Source organism: Suillus plorans (assembly GCF_016647745.1).
Source record: "Suillus plorans strain S12 chromosome Unknown HD556scaffold_5, whole genome shotgun sequence".
NCBI lineage: Eukaryota > Fungi > Basidiomycota > Agaricomycetes > Boletales > Suillaceae > Suillus > Suillus plorans.
The window spans coordinates 960,586-983,947 of NW_024537389.1; the positions used below are offsets into that span (position 1 = coordinate 960,586).

The 23,362-nt window shown below is 47.8% G+C and overlaps 10 protein-coding genes across 10 annotated transcripts; 4 read left to right on the forward strand and 6 right to left on the reverse strand.

Moving 5' to 3' along the window:
- Positions 1-625: 625 nt before the first annotated feature.
- On the reverse strand, positions 626-1,365 carry HD556DRAFT_721344 (uncharacterized protein). Its single transcript, XM_041311413.1, has 2 exons — positions 1,032-1,365; positions 626-978 (listed from the first exon to the last, which is right to left on the reverse strand). Exons 1-2 carry the CDS (start codon positions 1,103-1,105, stop codon positions 675-677), a joined length of 378 nt encoding a protein of 125 aa, XP_041165825.1. The 5' UTR covers positions 1,106-1,365; the 3' UTR covers positions 626-674.
- Positions 1,366-2,158: 793 nt separating this feature from the next.
- HD556DRAFT_1437987 (uncharacterized protein) lies at positions 2,159-3,035 on the reverse strand (the record flags this gene model as incomplete). The annotated part of the gene is made up of 2 exons (XM_041305781.1): positions 2,159-2,189; positions 2,242-3,035. 2 exons carry the CDS (start codon positions 3,033-3,035, stop codon positions 2,159-2,161), a joined length of 825 nt encoding a protein of 274 aa, XP_041165826.1.
- A 95-nt stretch (positions 3,036-3,130) lies between these two features.
- Positions 3,131-4,204, forward strand: HD556DRAFT_1489989 (dynactin, subunit p25; the record flags this gene model as incomplete). Its single annotated transcript, XM_041308784.1, has 5 exons — positions 3,131-3,175; positions 3,224-3,408; positions 3,467-3,605; positions 3,664-3,766; positions 3,828-4,204. The coding sequence occupies 5 exons, from the start codon at positions 3,131-3,133 to the stop codon at positions 3,920-3,922; spliced, it is 567 nt and encodes a 188-aa protein (XP_041165827.1). The 3' UTR covers positions 3,923-4,204.
- A 1,071-nt stretch (positions 4,205-5,275) lies between these two features.
- HD556DRAFT_1263269 (uncharacterized protein) lies at positions 5,276-9,127 on the reverse strand. Its single transcript, XM_041299077.1, has 11 exons — positions 8,587-9,127; positions 8,512-8,534; positions 8,265-8,462; positions 7,998-8,209; positions 7,915-7,948; positions 7,813-7,859; positions 7,700-7,765; positions 6,881-7,640; positions 6,707-6,831; positions 6,161-6,657; positions 5,276-6,102 (listed from the first exon to the last, which is right to left on the reverse strand). The coding sequence occupies exons 1-11, from the start codon at positions 8,758-8,760 to the stop codon at positions 5,410-5,412; spliced, it is 2,829 nt and encodes a 942-aa protein (XP_041165828.1). The 5' UTR covers positions 8,761-9,127; the 3' UTR covers positions 5,276-5,409.
- Positions 9,128-9,628: 501 nt separating this feature from the next.
- Positions 9,629-10,784, forward strand: HD556DRAFT_1437990 (kinase-like domain-containing protein; the record flags this gene model as incomplete). The annotated part of the gene is made up of 6 exons (XM_041305782.1): positions 9,629-9,766; positions 9,826-9,891; positions 9,944-10,126; positions 10,178-10,246; positions 10,297-10,515; positions 10,569-10,784. The coding sequence occupies 6 exons, from the start codon at positions 9,629-9,631 to the stop codon at positions 10,782-10,784; spliced, it is 891 nt and encodes a 296-aa protein (XP_041165829.1).
- An 83-nt stretch (positions 10,785-10,867) lies between these two features.
- Positions 10,868-12,382, reverse strand: HD556DRAFT_1437991 (kinase-like domain-containing protein; the record flags this gene model as incomplete). The annotated part of the gene is made up of 7 exons (XM_041305783.1): positions 10,868-11,029; positions 11,083-11,304; positions 11,357-11,708; positions 11,763-12,041; positions 12,097-12,128; positions 12,186-12,194; positions 12,245-12,382. 7 exons carry the CDS (start codon positions 12,380-12,382, stop codon positions 10,868-10,870), a joined length of 1,194 nt encoding a protein of 397 aa, XP_041165830.1.
- Positions 12,383-12,758: 376 nt separating this feature from the next.
- On the forward strand, positions 12,759-15,064 carry HD556DRAFT_1304169 (heat shock protein; the record flags this gene model as incomplete). Its single annotated transcript, XM_041299660.1, has 7 exons — positions 12,759-12,812; positions 12,867-12,915; positions 12,966-13,227; positions 13,278-13,353; positions 13,414-13,490; positions 13,538-14,760; positions 14,811-15,064. 7 exons carry the CDS (start codon positions 12,759-12,761, stop codon positions 15,062-15,064), a joined length of 1,995 nt encoding a protein of 664 aa, XP_041165831.1.
- A 1,083-nt stretch (positions 15,065-16,147) lies between these two features.
- Positions 16,148-18,746, reverse strand: HD556DRAFT_1437993 (GMC oxidoreductase-domain-containing protein; the record flags this gene model as incomplete). Its single annotated transcript, XM_041305784.1, has 14 exons — positions 16,148-16,228; positions 16,280-16,402; positions 16,455-16,474; positions 16,531-16,754; positions 16,811-16,899; positions 16,949-17,024; positions 17,084-17,221; positions 17,269-17,455; positions 17,500-17,726; positions 17,787-17,920; positions 18,023-18,202; positions 18,254-18,345; positions 18,394-18,645; positions 18,701-18,746. 14 exons carry the CDS (start codon positions 18,744-18,746, stop codon positions 16,148-16,150), a joined length of 1,869 nt encoding a protein of 622 aa, XP_041165832.1.
- A 1,233-nt stretch (positions 18,747-19,979) lies between these two features.
- HD556DRAFT_721460 (uncharacterized protein) lies at positions 19,980-22,131 on the forward strand. Its single transcript, XM_041311414.1, has 6 exons — positions 19,980-20,103; positions 20,153-20,637; positions 20,688-20,911; positions 20,962-21,103; positions 21,151-21,558; positions 21,613-22,131. The coding sequence occupies exons 2-6, from the start codon at positions 20,194-20,196 to the stop codon at positions 21,829-21,831; spliced, it is 1,437 nt and encodes a 478-aa protein (XP_041165833.1). The 5' UTR covers positions 19,980-20,103; positions 20,153-20,193; the 3' UTR covers positions 21,832-22,131.
- Positions 22,132-22,227: 96 nt separating this feature from the next.
- Positions 22,228-23,344, reverse strand: HD556DRAFT_721595 (glutathione S-transferase). Its single transcript, XM_041311415.1, has 4 exons — positions 23,154-23,344; positions 22,983-23,085; positions 22,470-22,933; positions 22,228-22,411 (listed from the first exon to the last, which is right to left on the reverse strand). Exons 1-4 carry the CDS (start codon positions 23,256-23,258, stop codon positions 22,313-22,315), a joined length of 771 nt encoding a protein of 256 aa, XP_041165834.1. The 5' UTR covers positions 23,259-23,344; the 3' UTR covers positions 22,228-22,312.
- Positions 23,345-23,362: the final 18 nt, after the last annotated feature.

Sequence of the window (23,362 nt, forward strand, 5' to 3'; positions counted from 1 at the left end):
ATACGTAGTTTCTGCTCCTGTTATATGCTACGTCGTCATCAGTCATTGTATTTGTACCGAGCGTTGCGCTTGGATCAGTCATTGTGTTTATCGTCGTTGTCTATTGTCTATCGTTGTTTATGTAATCTGACGTGCACAGCATGATGTTTATATCAGGTGACTGACAGATTATGTCCCCCGAAACACTTGCTCCGTAAGGTAATTGGCTATCGATACTATCAATAAGCTACCTGAATTTGAGTTAAGTCGAACATAACATAACATAACATATGGATGATCTTAATTGCCTATCTACCTCGGAGTGTCGGAGTTGTTCCTTGAAACACCAGCGGTTCCAGCTCACTTGAACGTGAGAGCTAGGTCTGATGCGGCCGGCTTTGGTGCGGTATTGTATAGCGTGGCGGCGCTGTGTACCTTGTGGGATCATCGATCAGCGCGGGTCGCGGAGAGTTCCGCTGATTAATACCATCGCGGAAACGCCTAAAAAAAATTGGTATTTTGACCATATGAAAATTCAGTCACTGGCGGAGTTTGAGTTTTTAAACCGATGTTCAACAGCTTGTAAGAACGTTCATCTTTCATTTTGCTTATAGTATTATGAGCGCGCATGCAATGCGAAGATCATGTGCAAACGTGGGAGCTCTCAAAACGTGCCATTCTTGATCAACAAACTTTCAACAAAACGCACAGGCTGAAAGAACGCCCAAATAATAAATAAATAATACCATAGACACACGAGGTGCAGCATGAATGAGGCCTGACGCGGCACAATCTGCTTGACGTGGCATGCGAATGGGCCTTAAGCTTGACACGGCATAGGTAAGTGTAGAGGTTGACATTAGCACAGGGGCTGCGAAGATGTAGGGAGAACTTGTCATACGGTATAAGTGGTGCTTGACCGGGCCAGAACGAGGCTTGACATGGTAGTGCAGAGGCTGCATCAAACCTGAAAAGGTACGACAATACTTCACACTGCGTCTGGAAACCAACACTAGATCAATTCAAAGGCAATACAAGATGCACAGTCCTACCCCATTGACACATGTCCGACTAGTACTCCGAGGCCTATTCGCAGATAGATATCGCTAATTCGTCCGACTGCCATTGTATGCGTGCCTGAACACGTCCATATAGTTGACGTTGAGCGCTGAGCCAACCTCGCGGAAGAATGCCAATATCCTCAATCCTGTGAGGCCTCCATGAATTAAAATATACTTTCCTCCGCTACAAACAATTCCACGACCCGTTGTCGGCAATCGGCGATGTTGGGTCCAAATGTTTTCTGCGATTGGGTGGCAAGACCACCGAGCGCTGAGCGCTCGTGGTTACACGTTCGCAATTTGATATGACTGTAAAATGACCGGGCCATCTGTTAGGCGGTAAGATGGTCCGCTTAACCGAGCAGTAATTGCATGTTCACAATTGTCGATCGATACGAACGTAGGATGATCATGGCTATAGGCAGTAAGATGGTCCCCTAGATGATAACGAACCTGGCAAGCTATCATCTTCAGCGCATCTACTCGTTGAGACTGTAGGCCGTCCGAACTCAACCGTTTGTCTCTAGAGGATATTGTATCATGCTGCAGTCGCCAGATTTATGTTTACTGCTCCACACGGTGGTGTATGGTCGCGTCGCCCAGCCCTCAATTTTTGCTTCAAAATTGTCTATGGTGTGCAAGTAACCCAGGAGTTGGCATGACGCGTGTACAAGTCGCAGCTTTGCTTCAGCGGTCGCTATGCGATCTGCCGTTCAGCAAGTTGTGTCATCCGTGCTTTGATATGTAAGACTACCTCTTCATGAAGAATGTTGTCCCCCCATTTATTCCTGTTTGCCTTCGGTATCATACCACGGCCCAGCAAGGTTTTGTATCATCACTTAGCGAAAATATCCGAGGCTATTGTGGAGGCGCCAGGCGTCACAGGCGTCACCAAGTTCGAGTTAGATGCAAAATGCGACCAAGTGCTGCACCGACGACCTTCAAGAGAATGATAGAATGATGCACAGTTCGTACTGAGTGAGTGCTACCTGAGCACATTCCACGCCAGATCTGAGCATGCGCATAATTTTTGTGGTTACTCCGTAAAAATGATGGCGGTCACTAGAGTAACGACAAAAATCCTGATTACTCGAAGCAATAACCTAGATGCACAGCTGTCACAGCAGCTCTTCGTGCACATTAAAGTATCTGGACATGTAATTTTAAATCTCTGCAAGCACAACTGATAAGGATTGCGTACCGCACGACCTTTCCTGTTCCGCGACATGTTCCCGCACCATCATGTTCCCATTTCACAATCCACCGTCCCACAATCTCGCCCGCAGCATTGAAGGTTTCCGCTATTGTTTCTTCCTCGCCCGGTGCGCCACCTTTCACCGCCATGAGTGCATCTTCTTTTGAGGGTGGTAATAGGACACTTTGCGCGAGCGCCCACTTTGCAAATGGTCGCTTTGTGTCTACTAGGAAGTCAGCGTCATACACGCGCGTGACGAGCCTTTTCAGCGTGAGCGTAAGCGTGGTCATCTCGATGCCTTCGATGCCGCCATTGTCGACTGGCGAAAGCCTTTGCAGGTCGATGACGTAGGATGCGCCGGACCACCCGACGAGGGCGGTCGAGATAGAACTTGTGGAAAGTGCGGTCATTGCCAGAACGATTCGAGCAGGCAGAGGAAGCGATGATTCGACGATGAAGATGAATGGGGTCATAATACATGACAGACCCAACGATGACAGGGAGAAAATTTTGAGACGACGGAATGTCTGTGTAAGTGGACCATGGTAAGTAACCGGCTCAGCTTGGCTATCTCCAGAAGAGGGTGCTTTTGTCGACAACGTAACATCGTCTGCTGTTGAAGGTGATGTTGAAAGATGTCTACTCCGGGCAGTGAGTTGTGGCCGCTGCTTCTGCAGACCACATGATGTGGTCCAAGAGTTCAAAGCTCGTGCAGATCTGCAGCAAACCACGGAGCTATTGAATGCAGCAAGCCGATGGGCTCGATAGCTGGCTGACCTGAAAGTAGTGAGCTGGAACATGTCAATGACAACTTGTAACGAGGGTTAGGTTATCATGTATTTGCGTATGTTCTCTGGTAATATCTTTATTCCGTCGGCGTTTTGCGTCAGCCTCGATGGACGTGCCAGTGTATTATTCTAAAGCTGAGTTCATCGAAACTGTAAGCGACGGACCCAGCGGAGTCAGTCAGTTGTTGACACTGATCTAGGACACAGGAAACAAAGTCTCTCGAAGAGCCACCATAGCTGGACCTCAGAACATCATTCTCGGAGGAAAGACTATTATTTCCAGCGGTGCAATCATTCGGGGAGATCTTCGCAGAACAGGTCCTGGTCATGCCGTCGTCATTTCCCTTGGGAGGTACTGCCTTGTCGGCGAGGGTTGCGTTATGAGGTACGTCTTACTTGGAGGTAGCATATGCGTCTAACTTGGAGGTTTTACGATAATACAGGCCACCATACAAGACGTATCGCGGAAATTTCAATTACTACCCAATGAAGATTGGGGACTATGTTCACGTTGGTGCGAACACCGTCGTCGAAGCCGCGACGATTGGGAACCATGTTGTGATCGGGAAGAATTGTGTTATTGTAAGTCTTCATCACTCAGGCTACGTTGTCTTCAACGTTCACTGAGCATGTATTGCAGGGAAAGTTTACGATCATCAAAGATTGCGCGCAGGTCGCGGACAACACTGTCATTCCTCCCAACACCGTTATTCCAGCTCTGGCACTATTTTCTGGCTCGCCAGGCTAGTGATTTTTAATGTTGGCTTGTGTCTCGTGATAATGATGCCGACTGTATTCTCTCAGGTCGCTTTATCGAAGATTTACCGGAGTCGACACAAGAGATGGTCGAATCCCAGACAAAGCAGTACTACAGTCGTTTCCAGCCTTTAGAGCGATGATCAGACATCGTGACTTACTAGGCTTAGCCCACTTACCATCACTTGTATTATCAGATCATCATACTTATCATATGTCACCTCTGGGCAGTCACGGTATTTTGCATTGCAACCTATCCGACGTCTGCCTGATCTACACACATCTCGGTTACGCTGTTCGTTTCCTTCTCTTCCATGGCCCTCGTCGACACTGCCTCCGGCTCGAATTCCTTCCTACCCGCTCCCACAAGTTGAAGTAACATCAGTGTGTACGCATCTCATACCGCTTCTACAAAACCTTTCCTTTCATGTTACCTTTGCCAAAACCTGATTAGTACTATCATGTAACTTTCTATGGCTTTCTGATCTCGTTTTCTAACTTCGTATGTATAGATGTTTCTTCGTGCGTGGGTATCGCGGCGTGGCGCATGTTTGTCCCGAGCATGTCGGGTATCCGTCTCACAATATGATTTCGAACATAAACGCCGTGGCACGCTCTGGTTCCGACGTTCATCGCTTCGGAATCTTCGTCGGATAGTAGGCTACATCCGATTATGTTTAGTCCTATTGGCTTTGCCGATGCAGGCACGTCCGTGCTAACGCAGGGTCGGCCGGCGGCATGCTCCGAGTTCATCTGCACGTCTGAGTCACTATGCATGCGAACTCGCGTACAGTGGATCCGAAATTGCAACAATTAGTACTGCAGCTGAGATGCCAGACCTTCCAACGCACTTTCTCTCGAATTCTTTTTCCCGCAGGAGCTTTCTTTTCTAGATTGCTTTCTGTTACGACACGTGCGTTCTTCCTATCCAATACGGTATGTGCATGACATTCTCGTTTTACTCTGCGAGATCCGACGCTAATATGCAAGAGCGTTCAAGTGTTGTGGGACGAGTCACCTTGAAGGTCATCACAGCTTGACAGTCTTAAACTTGATCCGAGTCATGACGATCAATCTCGTGTGGGGTGCTCAACTTAGGCTTAGTGGGATTGCGTAACCCGGACAGCCTGACCACTGTAGTGCGATTTCGGGCTACTTCAATTGCAGGGTTATGTAGGCGGTTTTCTTTTCGCTAAGTCGAAAGTAAGATGGGCTGACGGATCGCACAATCTTTATCGCGAGGTCCACGTATGTCCGATCTAACGCCCGACGTCTCTGAGCACCACGAGACTCGTCGGTACGGATGCCTCGGGAATAATACAGATGAGTCGTTCTGATACTGCCGATATCTGCGAGTCAGATTTTTTAGTAAGTACTGCTCTCAAAGGAGATCCTCTGAATGCGAGAAGCTCACCTTTCATGCAGGCTCCACATTTGGGTTCGGTTCGACAGGATAAACGTCATTTTATAATTGCATGCTCGGAAAAAAAGAGAAATTCCTGGTTATGCATAACAATATATTATCATGTAGGTACTTATTATCAATTTCTGTGCTACAGAACTATAAAATTCAAACAAATTGTCGATTGAGGGGTCTAGGCAAGAGTGCAAATCCACTATATGTACTACATCATCTACTTGGTTCAGACTCTTTCACTTCTCGCGTTCGAGGTCGCAGCGAGGCAAACAACGCCTTGCGTTTCTGTAATGGGGATGGTGGTTTGTTACCACCATCGCTGACAGTGGAGTTGGCATGTTTATGATCACGTTCGGGAGCGACGGTTAAGAAATTGACGATAACAGCCCACAAGCTGTTGGCGCTTATATGACTGTGCTCTTGTAGGACGGCTTGATCAGCAATCCGCGCGAGCCGTCGAGCTTCATCTGTATCTCGCCGGGATACAATACTACTTGGTGGTGGACGCTCGTCCACGTCCAAAGCCCAAGCCCAAAACCAGCTGGCAGAGGCAGCTTCTAGACCTTCTTTGATACCTTTCACGGTATCGTGTGCCTTCCCCTTGCTATTTTTGGTCTGCGAACCATGCGAGTCTTGAAGTTGTGCAATGTTTTTCAGAACGTCTCTTCTCGAACGCTCGAGGTTGCGATGACGTTGCTTCTGGATGGCGTGTCGGTCTTTTGCGAACTTTTTGTCGAATTTAGCCTTCCCTTCCATATAGCGTCGCACGGCGAGCTCTGAAAGGACTCCTATGATTTCCGGGGGAGTATGAAATGCGTCCAAGTCTGCCTCTGGTTCCAGTGGTCGAAGTACGCCGGAAGTTGACACTCTTTCACGAATCATGCCTTCCTTCCAGGAGGGGAGATTCTGCAAAAGAATTAGGGACATCAGCAGGGTTTTCAACAACACAATTTGTAAAACATACTTCGTCATCGCAATATATCTTACTCTCTCCTGCAAATCGCTGTACTGTATCAGCGAAATCAGACGCACTGCCCTTGATCCCCTTGCCTCCCAAATTTACGTTATCCGAAGATCGATCTCGTAATGTGGATTCGAAAAGAGCGTTGTCAGATGCAGATTTTGGCACACTAGGTCGAGACAATGGAGGGAGAAGATATTTGGATGAGAGCGGCGAAAGACAAGCGGAATCAGGAACATTAGACGACGTCAGGCTATTTGATTTGCCCTGGATGCGATTTAGGAATTCAGGCGTAGACAACGCACGGGAAAGCATAGAAAACCTCCCGACGACGGTGTGAGAAGGTAAGGCGCTAGTAGTAGGAGAGACCATCGGACTGGAGGAAGATCTGGACAGTGCGTTCATGCCTGTGACGTGCTTTGTGAAAGATGCAATTGCGCGGTAGCAAAATTTTCCCGGGGTAGTAAAAGAGAACAAGACCGGCAAAACATGAGCAGTATCTAGAACGAAAGACTTAATTTTAGACCGCAACGTAAACGATATCCTTACCATCATAGACCTGTAGATGAACTGCAGTTGGACTAAAACGGTCTTCTATCCCTTTGAGTGGTGGGTAAAGAGAGCGTACTTCTTCCCTGAGGGGATAACGCGAAGGATGAGCGGCTTTGTGAGCCCTTGATAGGTATTTTCAATGCTGAACAGGCTAAAATGTTGATGACTCACGAATAGATGGCCTCGTCTCTCAAAACCTCCTTGTCACTCGCAATGAAAAGCAAAGGCGGCAAGCCGCCCAGGTACGAGAGGGCGGGACTGACAAGTGGATGTCCCAGCAAGCTATTCTGGGCGTACATGTGCACCTGCTCTTCTATCACCAACAATTCACCTGAATTGGTTAGAAGGCGTATGGTCTGATCTTCTTTCTTGTCGACTGACGGTAGCGGAGCAGTAGCGCCTACGTCAACAGGCATTTCACTGCAGGCCGATCTTTCGTCCTCCCCGGTTAGGTTAATCAATGATGCACCCCTTGAGTCCTGATATACGCTGACACTTGGGGAAGCTTCACTGTCGTGCTTATCTTGTTTCGATTCAAGGTGGACCATCTGACGTATCCGCTTGCGCAGCCCAGAATGGACGGTGATGGTCATCTCATCTGACGGTGGAGGCCACAAGGGACTAGGCTTCTGGAGCGAAAGTCCATATGCAGGAATGACGTCCTGAGTATAATGGGGTGAGCATACTGCGGCACAGTTCCGCTGATAGCCTACCGTGGCGGTGTTGGTGTGAATACTTGGGAAAGAGTGAGTTAAATCGCACCAAGGAGAAATCAAGATCCCTCCTGCAGGTAATGGGAGTCCAGTGTCGCGCAAAATTTGTAACAATGCGAGGGTTAGACCGCCCCCTGCGGAATCTCCTGCAACAACAATATGTGCTGGCTGTAATGGCTGGTGGGGAGCATCAGAAGGAGGTTTGATCAAGTAAAGGTCTACAAGGGAGGGCCTTTTAGAACTTTGTGCTCAAAACTTCCGAAAAGACGGTACTGACAAGCAGCAAGAAGATCTTGTAAGGCACAAGGAAAAGGATACTGCGGAGCCAGGCGGTAGTTGATAGCTAGCTTCTGCTAAGTAACAGTCATTGTGGTAGTGATGACGACTTACCAAAAACACGGCCGTTGATCTTCCTTGCATGCCGCTGGAGACTATATCTGAATAACTCCAGTTAATCGATGAAGTTGCCAATTGGGAAAAGAATGGATCAACCTTTCCTGATCAACGCTCCCAAAATAATAACCCCCTGAGAACTGTCATCGTATGCTTTTCATTTAAGCAAAGACACAGCATACCTCCATGAGCATACAGTATGCAGCGCATTTCGTCCATTTCTTCCTTGTAAATATTACCCTCATTTGAGCTGGAGGCTGGCAGTCCACCTGAGGCCTGGGTATCGCTTTCGCTTGTGGGTATTTCCGTATTTGAGCTCTCTTTATGTTTCGCTTTGTTCCGTTTCTTCACCTCTTGGTAATCCTTGTGATCCGTGATCCATTCTGCATCGATCCTAATAAAGGGAATTGAGTTAATGATGCCTGATTCACAGGCGCAGGTATTATTACCCTTTGACTCCACGCACTTGCCACCACTTTGTACCACCCACTAACCGCTTGGCGAGTTCTTCTCCACCAAGCGCTTGGATGACGTAGGTGGCAGCCTCATCACAGCAGGATAATGGGACTAGCAAACGGACAATATGGGATGAGGGAAGAAACGGTGTCCGATTGTTCGAAAATGCTTGGACTTCCTCCACGGTGTGACTGAGTCACTGTCAGACACGAATATTCGCGATCGGGTTTGTGCACGCACTATGTCGAAGCCTCGAGGAAACTCTGCATTCCGCCCTAAGCTTGGGGTACTCGAATGATTAACTCCGAAACGTACCTTCACAATATTGAATGCTTCATGGTACAGAAGTTCATCCTGGTGCAACTGTGTTGCAAAGTTGGACCGTTGTGCATTCTCCTTCTTGATACGATCGAAGTAATGTTTGACCAACGTTTCTAGTACTAGTGGTCCCAGCCGCAGTCCCGCCTTGCGCGTCAGAGAGTTTGACATCTTCCTAAAGGCTCACCAGGGTGAAATGATGCGATTAAATGCCTCAGGCTTCCGTCGACCCTTGCCAGGTGACGGGGCCACGTGCAACTGAGAGCGGACGAGTTGATCTTCTAACCAGAAAGAAATTCAAAGAACTGTAAGCTGGAACGTGTAAAAGTCGAGGCGACCTTGTTTGGCGCGGTGGTCATGAAGTATCCGATAGAACTGTTTGGTAAGCTCGGGACCAGCCCAAACATACGTCAGACTGGTCACGTTTGGTGCGCTGCCTTGCAGAATAATAAAATAACGATCGGATTAACTATTTATATTAGCTAATCGTAAATTTCAAGAATCGCAATGATCAGATCAGCGTCCGCTCAGCCCGTGGCCCAGCTGCTAAGAGTGCTCAACTAGTGGCTCGCGATTTTCACATGACTTGTCTCGTAATCACACGCTTCACTAGCAAGTACTCTGACTACCATTGTACTATGTACAATGTCTCCATCAACACAAGTAACTGATCATCAACTGGCCCCACAGTACCTCAAAAATCGTCTGAATCTTGACTCATATCTTGCATCCTCATTGTAAGCGTCTTGGTAACTCGATATCTAACTCAGGATGAACACAATGCGGCGATCCTTGAAGCAAGCTTTGACGTACATTCGTTTTTCTTGTCTACCATGTACAACAACTTCGTCACTATGGTCCATTTTCCCCACTTGGCAGGGCACGAGGACTCTCACCTTGTCCGGGAAACGTACTTAAGTTGGACCTGCTCAGGCAGTATGGTACTCATCATCTAGATTTTGCTTCCTGCCTGCCATACATCCCAACTTGAAATCTATCCACCAATACTCATTTTTATAGTCACCCATACCATCCTCCAATGGCTTTTAATCTCGCAAATATCCATGTACCTAATCTGACGGGAATGGTCGTGACGACCGACAATCGCGCATTCGGCAGTGGAAGCTTCGCAGATGTTTGGAAGGGAATCTACACCGTGCGAGGTCATAGTTATACCGTACGTGCTACACGGTCACTGGTGACGTATAACGCACTCATATTCACTCATCGTTGTAGGTGGCTGTGAAGATCTTGAGACCATCACTTTTGTCAGACAGGGATCTTGTGGACAAAACCATACGGGTATGGAGATCGTTTATTCATAGGTCATCCTTTTTGCTTAGTCTGCCTTCAGAAAATTTTGCGAGAGGCAAAAGTTTGGAGCACGCTGAATCATCCCAACGTGGCTCGATTTATCGGTGTATACTATCAAGATGTACGGGGGTATCCTATCCCTCGTCTAGTATCAATGTTTTATAAGAACAGAACATTGAAAGACTGTCTGGTACATATCCACAACGACCAGAGATTGAAACTTGTATGTATCAATTTCATTCATAGTCGCTCAGATTCAATGATGTCTGGACAGCTTCGCCAATTTTTGTCTGGATTAGAATATCTGCACCGCAACAAAGTCATCCATGGAGACCTCAAACCTGTCAGCACACAATTTTTATCTGCGGGAATACTGACTTATACTCATTGTAGACAAATGTTCTCATTGACGACTCTTGGAATGCAGTTTTGACGGACTTCGGCCTTTCCCTTGTCCTTGAAGCTCATGGTTTCACGACGACTAATGTAAAACCGGTTGGCACGTTCCGTTACATGGCACCAGAGTTGATGAATCCCGTGAACAATTCGGCAACAGCACCGCTACCCACCGTGCAATCGGATATCTGGTCGGCAGGTATGACGGGTCTAGAGGTGCGTTAGAAAATCATTGTCGCCAAAATTGCAGATACTGAGTGTGTTACTAGATTTTATCTGGCAATGTGCCGTACTCCGATCAGAAGCAGAATGGCGAGCTCATCTATTATATCGGTAGAGGGAAAATACCCAACAGAAATCTTTACCTTCGAGTGTCAAGAGATATGTGGTCAATGCTGACGGATTGCTGGAAAAACGATGGGATGCGGCCGGCTGTATCCGAATTGAAAGGGTACTTGGATCACATCCATCCTGGTTTGCAGTAAGCTACCTAGTGAAACTGTTATATATGTAGATACAGAACGTTCTTCACTACACAGGTTATATAACACGGACTTGACGAACAATGCTATAGTTTTGGTTTTATGTCAATAGCGAATCCATCGTCTTCTAAGATCGACTTTGCCAACCGACCAACCAAAGGAAAGAATTGTGGGTGAAGGAAAGCTTTTTCCGAGCTCGCCTGCCGTCGCGCATATCTGGCAGCAATACCTTGCGATATTATGGCAAGCTTAAAAACAACCAGATCAATATATCTATCCCGTACCTGTGTATGGTACGTACCCGGAAGAGTATCCAACTACGGACAAAGACCATCTCTTTAATGGGATATGGTTGGTTGGTCAGCCTGCAGTACTCGCGCTCAAGGTCTTCTAAGGGTATAGGGACATCTTGTGTAGCATTCTTGAATGGCCTGATGATTGTAAATTCAGTGAGCAGGGAATCCTTGGGTATATGACGAGCATCGATTGCCCATGGTTGGGTAAGGTTTGCGAGGTCAGCAAGCTATGCAGTGAATTCAGATCAAGATGCAGAAGACAGTGATCGGTGAACGTACTGGACTACCTAGAGTACATAACTCCCAGTCCAGTATACCAATTATCCGGTTTTCTGTTGGATGAAATATCATGTTGTCAAGCTTGTAGTCCCCATGGACAATCCGCAGCCCAGTTTTACTCTCGTCTGGGAGGTGCTTCTGGTACCAACCGACCATTTCTTCGAAATACGGAATATTTCCTGTTGCTTTTCCTGTCTCGATATTTATAGCCTGGGATTGAGCAACCGATATGCGTGTAAAAGATTTGATTTGGCGGGGGAAGTAATCAGTTGTAGGACCAAAGTTCTTGAGACCTAATTGGAATGGGTCGAGAGAGGCCAATGCTGCCAACGAGCGGATAGCTGAGAGCCAGCTTTAGGTAACCAGGCTTAGCATCTTAATACAACAGAGAGATGGCAAAAAGTACCATTCTCTTCGATCCTGCTGTGGCAGTTCCAGCAGCCTGGTGTCCGTGAATATTCGCCCTTCGAGATACTCCATGATATAGAAAGGAGTGCCAATAACGCTACTGTCCTCACATAGGACAAAAGGTTGCGGGACAGGGACTATCTGCTCTGGCTTTGTGGTTGGACTGATGTTGTATCGATGCAATGCGCTTAACATGCGGTATTCGCGCTCGACTTGGTGAGCAGTTGAGGACAACAACTGACCCGCTGGCTTTTTTCGCAACACAAATCGTGTCGCACTGAAGAGGTATAATTTAAATGGGACCTAATACCTGACGAAGGACAAGCTTATACCTTGCATCGGTCAGGAAGTATGTGGGATTGGACTTAATACTCCGATGTCATCATGATGTAAGCCTGTGTATATTGAGTCATGAGCGTACCTGTCCAAACTATCCTGCCAGTCAGCCTGCAATCTCTCCTCAACAGATTGCGACCGTACCTTAAACTGTTGTACCTGTACGGGAATAGCGACAACCGGCACATGGACCTCCAGGTATGTATTGAGCTTCTTCATGTCGATGTTGGCGCGCATAGCACCATACTCGCCTCCAGTACTTTTTGGCGCGCTATCAGTCATAATATTGAAGGTTTTGAGGGTTGACGTTGAGCGTTCAATTCAAGGGGTTGCGGCGTTCCACGGTGCGCCCACAGTGGAAGTGGCCGTGCCCGAACTTTCACACTGGGAGAAACTGTCTTGATAGTTTTTTAAAATTCCCAACCCACTAAATCCCTTACAAAATCACAATGATGAACGTGTTGAAAGTAGTCGTATGGATTGTAAGAAAATTAAGCTACTTGTGCAATGTGCATGTACATAGTAACTTTGCTTGCCCGAATCCCGAACGTTCCACGTTTCTCGGACTCTTTATAGCTGATGTAAGCGTTACGCGGACTCCCTAAAATTTTGAATCACCGTGTCCAATTTGCTAGTCACCTCTTCGACCTCTTCCTCCATGTTCACTGCAGCTCGTGCCTTCCGTAGTGTTGCCCGCACCGGCAACTATGCCGTGCGTAGTGAAGTTATTTTACTGTCCGATGCATTGACAACCCATTTTCAATAGGCTCTATCGCGGTCTTCGATCGCGAGGAATATGAACACCAAAGTTTCCGGTGAGCTTCGTATCTCTACTCTCAGCTCAAGTTGCTCATTTTCACTGCAGGACCTGTCGTCGGTATTGACTTGGGTACGACAAACTCGTGTGTTTCCGTCATGGAAGGGAAGACGGCGCGCGTGATTGAAAATTCCGAGGGTGCCCGAACAACACCCTCCGTTGTTGCATTCACGAAACACGGCGAACGTCTGGTTGGCTTACCCGCCAAACGCCAAGCTGTTGTCAACCCTGCCAACACTGTCTTTGCATTCAAGCGGTTGATCGGTCGGCGATACAAAGACAAGGAGGTACAGGAAGATGTAAAGCATTGGTGAGTCTAAGTGTTGGACATACCATGTAAAAGTTGTTCATTATGGGCAGGCCTTTCTCTGTCGTAGAAAAAGCCGACGGTCGGCCAGCGGTAGAGGTCGACCTTGGTTCAAAGAAGCAGCAATACGTATGTCTCTTCCTCTCCTGGATCCATTACTGTGTCCTCAACTCAAGCTATCTTTTCTAGTCTCCTGAAGAGTTGTCGTCTATGGTTCTTGTAAAGATGCGTGAGACCTGTGAGCAATTTTTCAACAAGAAAGTCAAGTAAGTCATCTATGCAAGTAGCGTGAATGTCGGCTCATTCTTTTTAGCCATGCTGTCATTACGGTACCCGCTTACTTTAATGATGCACAACGACAAGCAACAAAGGATGCTGGTCAAATCGCAGGTCTCGAAGTGCTGCGGGTGATCAATGAACCTACCGCTGCTGCTCTTGCTTATGGTTTGGATCGCTCTGATTCTTCAGTCATTGCTGTCTATGACCTTGGAGGTGGTACCTTTGATATCTCAATCTTGGAGATGCAGAAGGGTGTCTTCGAAGTCAAGTCAACCAACGGCGATACTCACCTTGGCGGTGAGGACTTCGATATCATTCTGCTCAACCACATCTTGGCAGAGTTCAAGAAGGAGTCTGGCATCGACCTCAGCCAGGACCGCATAGCCATTCAACGCATCCGTGAAACTGCTGAGAAGGCCAAGATCGAGCTTTCGTCAACATCGCAGACGGAGATCAACCTCCCCTATATCACCGCCGATGCATCTGGTCCCAAGCATATCAACATGAAGCTTGGACGTGTGCAGCTGGAGAATCTTGTTGAACCTCTCATCAAACGTACCGTTGAGCCGTGCAAGAAGGCTCTTTCTGATGCTGGTGTGAAGGCCAGTGAAATTGACGAGGTCATCCTCGTTGGTGGTATGACTCGTATGCCCAAGGTCTCCGATACGGTTAAGAGCATCTTCGGTCGCGAGCCCAGCAAGGGGGTCAACCCTGATGAGGCTGTCGCCATTGGTGCCTCCATCCAGGGTGGTGTGCTTGCAGGCAATGTTACAGATATCCTGCTCCTTGATGTTACGCCCCTATCACTCGGTATCGAGACCCTCGGTGGTATCATGACCAAGCTGATTAGTCGTAACACGACCATCCCAACAAAGAAGTCCCAGGTCTTCTCAACTGCTGCTGATGGCCAGACCGCCATCGAGGTTAAAATCTACCAGGGCGAGCGTGAGCTTGTCCGGGACAACAAACTTCTTGGCAACTTCAACCTCGTTGGCATTCCCCCTGCTCCCAAGGGTGTGCCTCAAATCGAGATCACCTTTGACATCGATGCTGATGGTATTGTCAACGTATCTGCCAAGGACAAGGCTACCAACAAGGACCAGTCTATGACTATCGCCTCGTCTTCCGGTCTCAGTGACAAGGATATCGAACGCATGGTTTCAGATGCCGAGCAGTTCGCCGAATCCGACAAGGCTCGTCGTGATCTCATTGAGGAAAGCAATAAGGGCGAGTCCGTCTGCTCCGACACCGAGAAAGGTAAGATTTATTTCTTGATTCCCGCATCCTGCTAACATGCGCGCCTATAGCTATGAATGAGTTCAAGGACCAGCTCGACGCCACCGAAAAGGAGAAGGTGACCAAGCTTGTTACTGAGCTCCGCGAACTTGCTGCCAAGGGCCAGGCTGGCGATGGCGCTGTGACCGCTGAGCAGATCCGGGAGAAGATCAACGAGACTCAACAAGCTTCGCTCGGCCTCTTCCAAAAGGTGTACGAGAAGCGGAATGCTGAGAACGCTGCCTCAGAAAGCAGTTCGGAGACCAAGGAGGAAAAGAAGGATTAAGCACCTTCGCCCATTTCCCACCTTAGCCCTTGTTCCGTCCGCAGCTCGCATCATATTTGCTGCATCTTGGTTTCTTTCATCGCATCGCTCTTTCGTCACAACACATTCATCCACTCTGCACTCACGCCCACACGCATCTTCTTAGATTAAGAGAAAAGTACCGCTCAGACATACTTTAGTACTTACATGATTCTGATTTGTACTCGGCCGCTGCACAGTTTATGTAGCAGTCGGGGCATATCTGCTTTTTATTATCTGACAATGCCCTCCCCGCTCAGTTTGTATGTATTTGCATAGGATTCTTGCGCCGCATCAATTATTTCAGTGGTGCTAATGAGATTGCCCCAGCTGCCTCCTGCATCAGAATAATTGTGCTTGCTGCACTGTACAACCTGCATATACGAGCTACACGGTGCACTCGATGTCCTGAGGCCCGTTTGTCCATGCTCGATAGATTGTTACTGCCTGCGGACTGGCTAAAATGGTAATGGTCTGCCTGCTCTTTTCATGCTAAGATTCAAATATTTTAGCTTGAGGAATTCAAGTAATGGGATTATGATTGGGACTCTGTCAATCCCAGCCACTACTTCTGCTGAGCCTAGTGATACACCCTACGAAACATGTATGAAGTTGTACTATGGTTGATGCAAAGACATCTACTCTCCCAAATCGTTGTACCATGGCTCCATTGATGGCACTTACTTTGACACGTTCTTCCTTCACTTGTTGTTCTTCGTGTACCCAAGTCCTCTGCCGAAAGCCGGCCCTATTGATCCTATTTCAACCTCCCGTGATATCTAAAACGATTCCGGTAGAAAAGCAGGAGAGTTAGGAAGAACCTGAAATTTCCGAGGGTGTTGGAGAGACAGGTAGCACTGCGAGTACTTGTCGCATCGAAAGAAGATCAAGGATATATGGATTTCAGTAGAACGAGACTCGTGAAGCCCGCAACGAGAGTCGGGCTGACCAGCGTCACGCTACGTCAGACGCAATCTCAGACGACGAAGACCTTCAGGACGTCCCCAAACCTGGCCCTAGTCAGGTCCAGGAACTCGTAATTCAATACGCCTCTAACGATACATATCAAATGCAACTGATACCCAAGTCTTCAGCAATGATCATCGCAGCCCGCTCTCCGATGAGAAGTGCCGTCGAATACGTGTTCTGTGTATATCATCAGAATCGTACATCAACAATCCCTTGTTCAGTACCCACCGTGCCAACGTTCAATGGCGAGATAGACATGTCTGCAACTTTCAGGTTCGACACGCCGTATACATTTAGCCGAGCGTCAACTACTCCTTGATCTGCCTCCGATTTCATGGCACAGGTCCCAAGCTACAGATACAAAGATCAGATATGAAATTATGAAAAGTTCGGCCGTACACACCGAGTGATATGTCGTTTGTACTGATGTTCGATTCGGTATTTTAGCGTGACAGTGGAGATGGCAAGTCAGTACTTACCGATGTCGCGGTGGAATCGATCGATCGCCTCGTCATCTTCGGTAGTGTAGAAGATGTCAGGCGCATTCAAGTCCACTGGCCCGGAGGCTTCTCTGCAACCTGCAGCGCTTCCCTCTGGGAAATCAGGATGACCGGTAGTGACTTCACCTCGGTAGGAAGCCATGCGTCGAAAAATTTCGCGTGTCTTTTTGTACGCGAAGTTAAGAGGAACAATATCGGATGGACTGTACGGAGTGTCGGAGTCACGCAAAGTGCCCTAAAATGAAAAGCGTCCACTCACTCATCTAGGAAACCAGTTGTAAAGTCCATTCCTTCTTTGCCGTTCTCTGTCACGTTGATATGAACACTTCCAACAGACGCGGGGTAGAGCTATCGAATGGATTCAGAAAAAAATCACGCGGTAGATGGAAATTAGTACTGTATAATAAGCGGCACTCATGTAGTTGCGAGGAGGAAGGATACTCGAGAGCGGCCTCGAGAGCGGTTGAACATATCTGGTTGTCATGAGAATTGTCGTATCATCAAAGCCAAGCGATACTCAATACCCACGCACCCTGAAAAAATAGCAAATATTGCAACAGCCTTGTCTAGGCGGTCCTGGAAGAACTCCTTCCAGCGTGGTTGAAAAGCTGGATCCATGGCTTTTAATTCTTCGTCATCAGGACGCCACTTGATTTTTGAATCGAGGCCACTGGGATTCCAATCAGCACGATACCAGCAGTGATAACTTGCACCGACTTTTGTGCAATCAATGACTTGCCGCTGCTGTTCCATAGCGCAAGACTTTCTACATTTGGGTAGTTGTAAAGTGCTGCAATCGTGGTGAGAATATGCTTACCCTGTAGAATACTCTCCCCACGCCAGAGGGGGTCCATTGTAACAGCCTCGTCAGCAGCCAAGTATGGAACGAAGACAAGATTGTGATCTGACCATCCTCAGCCAAGCTCTTAGAATAAATTAAAAGCGCACCTTGATAATTTTCTCCGACGCCAGGCAAATTCACCACTTGCTCAATACCGCACCGCTTGAGGATTGCCTCGGCACCAATCCCAGACCTCTCCAAAATGGCCGGGGAACCGAACGCTCCAGCAGAAATAATAACAAGTTTTGATGCTCTCGCAATACTCGACGACTGATCCGCGTCTGGGCAGGACACTGGGTCGTTGATAAACTCAACACCTACAGCACGCTTGCCTCTTTCATTTGGAAAAGCCGTCAACCGTTTGCTGCAGCTGCGATCCCAGGTGGCTACTTACTCGAAGATGATGCACTTTACGCGCTTTCCATCCCAGACGTGTAAATTCGGGTTGTGAGCTTGGTTGTAGACATAGTGGTGAGCGGTGTCTGAACGCCTTCCCGTTGTCCCGTCAATGTACCTTTTCTGCATGGGCTAAAAATTCCCAATGAACTACGAGTACAGGGACGCACTTCTGACATGGCTGAGACAGATCTGGTTAGTGGTCGCAGATAAGGAAGATAGATCATAGCTTACACTGTATGTATTGCATGTTTCTAAATCATCGGTGTCATCGGCATACTGCCTCTTGTGATAGGTCGTGCCAACCTGGATGAACTCGTCGGAGATACCCACTTTACAACCACCAGAGGACACTTTGATAGGTCCGTCATAACCGTGAGTTGGACGATCTGGCTGCACCTCATATGTCTCCAGCTATAAAGGTATAAGCAATTTGAACAAATATCTTGAAAACGAATTCGAGACCTTCTTCATGAGGGGAATCAAATTCTCAGATTCCCAACCTTTGACTCCCCAATCATCATAGTCTGAAGCTGGTGCACGAGTGTATATCATAGCTGTCTGATTATTAGGGTCTTGGTCATTGTTGCAAGTATGCTACGTACAATTCACACATGAGCCTCCACCGACGCAACGACCGCAGGGAACGATTGGTACACGGTCGTTGAGACGAGGAGATGGATTTCCGATGTTGAATGTGACTGTGGTGCTCGTGGGTGCATGGTTGAAGCGAGATCGGAAGGGTTGCACATGAATAGGTTTATTGAGGCTGTGTTGACCCGCTTCCAGAATCAAGATTCTCAACGAGGGATCATATGCAGCTAAGCGACCCGCGACAACACAGGCTGTAGTACCGCCTATACAGACTGACGTGTAAAGAGGGTAAACCACTACAAGATGTTATTTGCTTACCTCCAGCAAAAACGATATCGAATTCTGACAGGACTGGATGAAACATTAATATGGAGGGTTACTTTCAGGCTGCCCCTCGCTGCTTCCATCTTATAACATTCACCGAAGTGAAGCCTATCGTGGCGTCACATCGGTAGTGCGACAGGTCACGATCAAGACTGTGATGAATGGCAATAATGACTCGGACTCTGCTTTGACTAGGCCGTTTCTGTCTGGATTCACCGTGACCATATAGATTCATCCTAAAAATAAGTACCTTGATCGCCGTGGCTTCGAGTCAGCTCGGGACTTTCCTGTCCACCTCTGCACTCTCGAGGACCAGGCCGCACCCATTAATTAGTGTGCTAGCTTGTCAGCTGTTCTTACGTAATACGACTCTAGGTCCGTGACATTGACTCCTCCGACACCCGTACCAACCAAGTCGGGTGTGATATTCCACGTAGAATCCACTGGTGCAACGCCTCTGAAGAAACCGATGAGACACGACGAAATATCAGAGATCTCAGTGCAACATTACAGCAGGTTTGTACCATCAATATTTGACCTCAAAGGTTTCGATGTTTACCACGCAGTTAGTAACAAGTAGCAATATTAATCAGGCCTCAGGTCGCGGGAGTCCACCGCAGCAGATAGGGAACAAGATGTCCAGGCTCGTCTTATCGAACTGAGTAAAACGTAAAACAGGTGTGCGCCTTCCATGTTCATGTGTTCTTTAAATTCACACCTTGACAGAATATGACATCTTTCGCACCTCTGATCATGATTCCAAGTCTAAGTCCGCTCTGGGACTGGTTAGGGCTCCTTCATCTTTGACTGTAACTGAGGCCCAAGAAGAGATGTCCTGGAACATGCCTGTCGCATCTGCACGAACGCTTCGCTTCACAGAAAAGCTCGTGTATAAGAAGGTGGACAACGCCTGAGGGGCTCAAGTGGAACTCAGATGGAGCGTGCACATGTGAGTCAAAGGAATTGCATTCATGGGATGAAACGTTCCGTTGTTATGTGTCAGATAACTAATACTCTTGATGCTGTACTATGCGTGAATTTAAATGAGTCAGTTGATGTGGCAATTGTATCAAGTTCAGACTCACCGAATGATGTCAAGCCTACCTGATCGAAGACTCGTAACTTAGCAAGTGCGGGCCTAAGCCGGAAGCAAAGTGTCGTTCCTGCCATATTTAGACTGCTATTTATTGTCACGATAGGCCAGTGGCGAGTTCGGGGAACTTCAAGTCACTCTTTGATCACCATAGCAAAGACCATGACAATAGCTGCAGCTCACAACTGACCCTGGCCGGAGTCCAGTGCAGGAAGCATGGCTTTTTCGAACGATGTCACTGATGCCTTTTGTCTGCCTCGCTCTGTTCCCAGCACCAGCTTCTCTCAATAAATATGAGGCAGAGGTAATCTGATCAATGTCCTATTTTACGACTCCACAGCTGACTGGAGCAGCTGTTGTTTATTATTTTGATAGTACGACCCGTCAAGACGGTATGACAAGCACCCGCACCTATCGCCCACCCCTTGCACCATTGGACCCTTTCACACTGAGACCACAAGTCTCATTGAAGCATCACTACTCGCCAACAATCATACCAATATACCCGGTCACCGAATGCCTCCTGAGTCCCGATTCATCTGAGTCGCCCGAGTCACCTCTGGCTATCCGTTCTCGGCACGTCCCCGCACTTATGCATCGCACACCCCTCGCACACCACCGCGCGTTACAGCTTCAACAACCAATACAATGCCGGAGTGCCGAACAGGATGACATTGACGAAATTATGTGCTTCCTGAAGCGCGTTTCGCGGTGCATGATCCATGTGTACCAGGTAATCCTGGCAGTTGTAACATCGATCTTTCATGCAACGATTTCCACCATTCAATGGTTTGCTGTCGTTGCTTTTGTGATTGAGGTGATGATGATGAGCGCTCCTGTGAGTCTGCTTTCAAATTCTGGTAGATTGTTTTTAACGACGTCCGTCAGTCCATGTGGGGTGACCATGGGGGTGGCTTCATAGGCCCGATAGTCGAGCAGCTCACAACAGCATCTCCAAATAGTCACGTGGAGACTACTATCGCACCACATGCCCGTGCTAGCGAAGCGACGGTTCTGAACTTCCTATCTGAGCAAATAGACCAGGCACATAATGTGTTGACGTTGGTCGAGGGACTAGGTGACAACGCGTTTTTTGCATATCATCATGCCAAGTACGTAGCAATTCTACTACCTTGAGATATTGAAGCTCAACCACTGCCAGTGTGCAACGCTTTCTGAGCAGGTCCAGAGGCAACCCTCCATCTGGGGGGAGTAAAACAGAAGTCGATCTCACTGTCGACTTCAGGGGCCTTGATTCCACTCTCATCCAGACCCTGTCACCGCACGGTTTCATTGGGAGAACAGTAAGCCGAATTGCTTTTCGTAATATCATGGCACTCATTGGTATCAGATCTCCCATGCCCTAGACGAGGTGTCATATCACTCAAAGCGTAGTCAAACGGCCTTTCCTACAAGAAGTGCCGTCCGGGAATCACGTATAGATAGCATATACCTACTGGCGTCTTCTAATCTGCTTCTCGAATACTCCTCCATTTTATCAAAAACGGAGAGCATTATAATCGACTTGGGAGCTCTCCATCACCAGTTATCACGCAATCTTCCAGAAGTTCTGACGAATATGCAACGCCGCAAAGCAGCTGCTTCAAGACGCTCGATATGGGACATTTTTACCGGTCAAAGACTAAATCTCAGAGTTGTTGAAGAGGAAAGCCTAGATGCGTTTGTTGCGGGCTTGGAGACTGTCCTTGCCAACCTGCGACAGCTCAAAGCTTATCTGGAATGGATCACAAACCAACTAGTGAGTCCTATTCGCCTCCGTTGAACCCACCTCGCTCAATGATTTGCATGACAGAGTCAACGAACTCTCTTATCAAGCGCCTCAACGGCGTTATCATCTGGTAACCGTTCCTGTTCATCTGCGCTCAGGAATCTGTTGGAACGTGCGAGTAGAGCCTCAAAGAAATGGAATAACTGCTGCCGTTGCCCAGACTCTGGCAAGGACTCACCGACAGCTCCGACAAGGCTGGAATTTAATATCCCTGGCAGTCGCACGCTGCTAATAGTGAGCTGATTCATTAGGCAACATTAAGATGTTTTAACCTTACATTATAATTATGCTAATTATGCAACAGTATGATATCATTCGGCTATTGAAGGTGGTTTGGATATTGTACGATAAGATTGAATATTGAATTACTTTGCTTGCAAGATTTCTCTTGAGGATACAATTAATCAGTTCGGTTTTTGACCCTCAGGGACCCTTCCAAGTTCGGAGTCTGGATACCCGCTTCGTTCAACTCAAGTAAGGTAGATGAGTTGAAAGATAAGTACATGTTAGTTGTCAACAGCAGTACGTTTCTTGTCCTTGTGTGTCCGATAGGATACGAGACAAGCTTGTGTTGATACGATGGTGGATTCGACAGACCGCATTGACATCCATGATGATGATGTTGATACTTAGGTTGTGCAATATGAAGTCTCGCATAACAGATTTGTTGTATGTTTAGTTGCTAGATAAATATTAGCTATTCACGATGTCAACTTGTTTCGTACTAAGGTAAAGCTCTGCCAGCTCTGAGAGCCTTTGCAACCTCGCTTTGAGCTTCGTCGCGAAGATACCGATCATAGATAACCTGAAGCTTGTCTTCATCCTACGTCAAAAATCCAATACATGAGCAAGAAAAACAACTTTGAGGTCCGAACACTTACGCTCGTGGTTTTGCTGACGCTCTCGCGCGTAGCCAAGCGTTCCGCATACTCACTCCAACCATCACCTACTTGCGCTCTGTCATACCCCCGGTGTTCAGCAAGAATATACTCCCGGGCTACCCATGGCGCAATAACGACATCGATCAAACCGAACTCTTTTCCAGTGAAGTACGGGCCCTTGACTTGCTGCGCGAGCTTTCTCTGTGCATCATAGAGTTCCTGGCGCGCAGCGTCCTGTTGTTCTATGCTTTGTGCTTGAAGAAGACGATACCAAGCTGGAATGATCGTCTTCGACGTGTGGTCGATCCACAGGCGTGTGTGCGCGCGCTCAAATGGATCGGCGGGGAGGAGGTGAGGCTTATGATTAGGGTAAGCCTCCTCAAGGAACTCGCACAGGATGAGCGACTCGTAAAGAGCCTTGCCCTGGTACTCGATTGCGGGGACGAGGCCCTTGGGGTTGATATCTGTGCTCGTGTGATGAGCGGACGTTAGGCATAAGTGTCGATCATGTACCAAGGAAATGCTTCTCCTTTCTGTAAGGGTTGACTTCCTTGTATTGGTATGGAATGCCCTTTTCCTCTAAGGAAATCCAGACCCGCTGGTTGAAAGGACAGAACTGGATGAGACGCACATTCGCATGTGAGCGCTCAACGTGTCATGGTATGATGGAGTGGAGAAACTCACCCACCCAGAGTAGAACACCAAATCCTGCTTCGCTTGGTGTTCTGCTACTGTTTCAGCAGCGTTTCCTGTTGCGGTAGGATAAAGGTTCTCGTCAGGGATAGCCATGTCAGTGTCGCTGGATGGTGGAAACTGCGCAAGATTAGCATCTCAGGGGGTACAATAAATACTGTAAGCCATGATGTCAGCTGATGATGAGTTTTCTCACGACG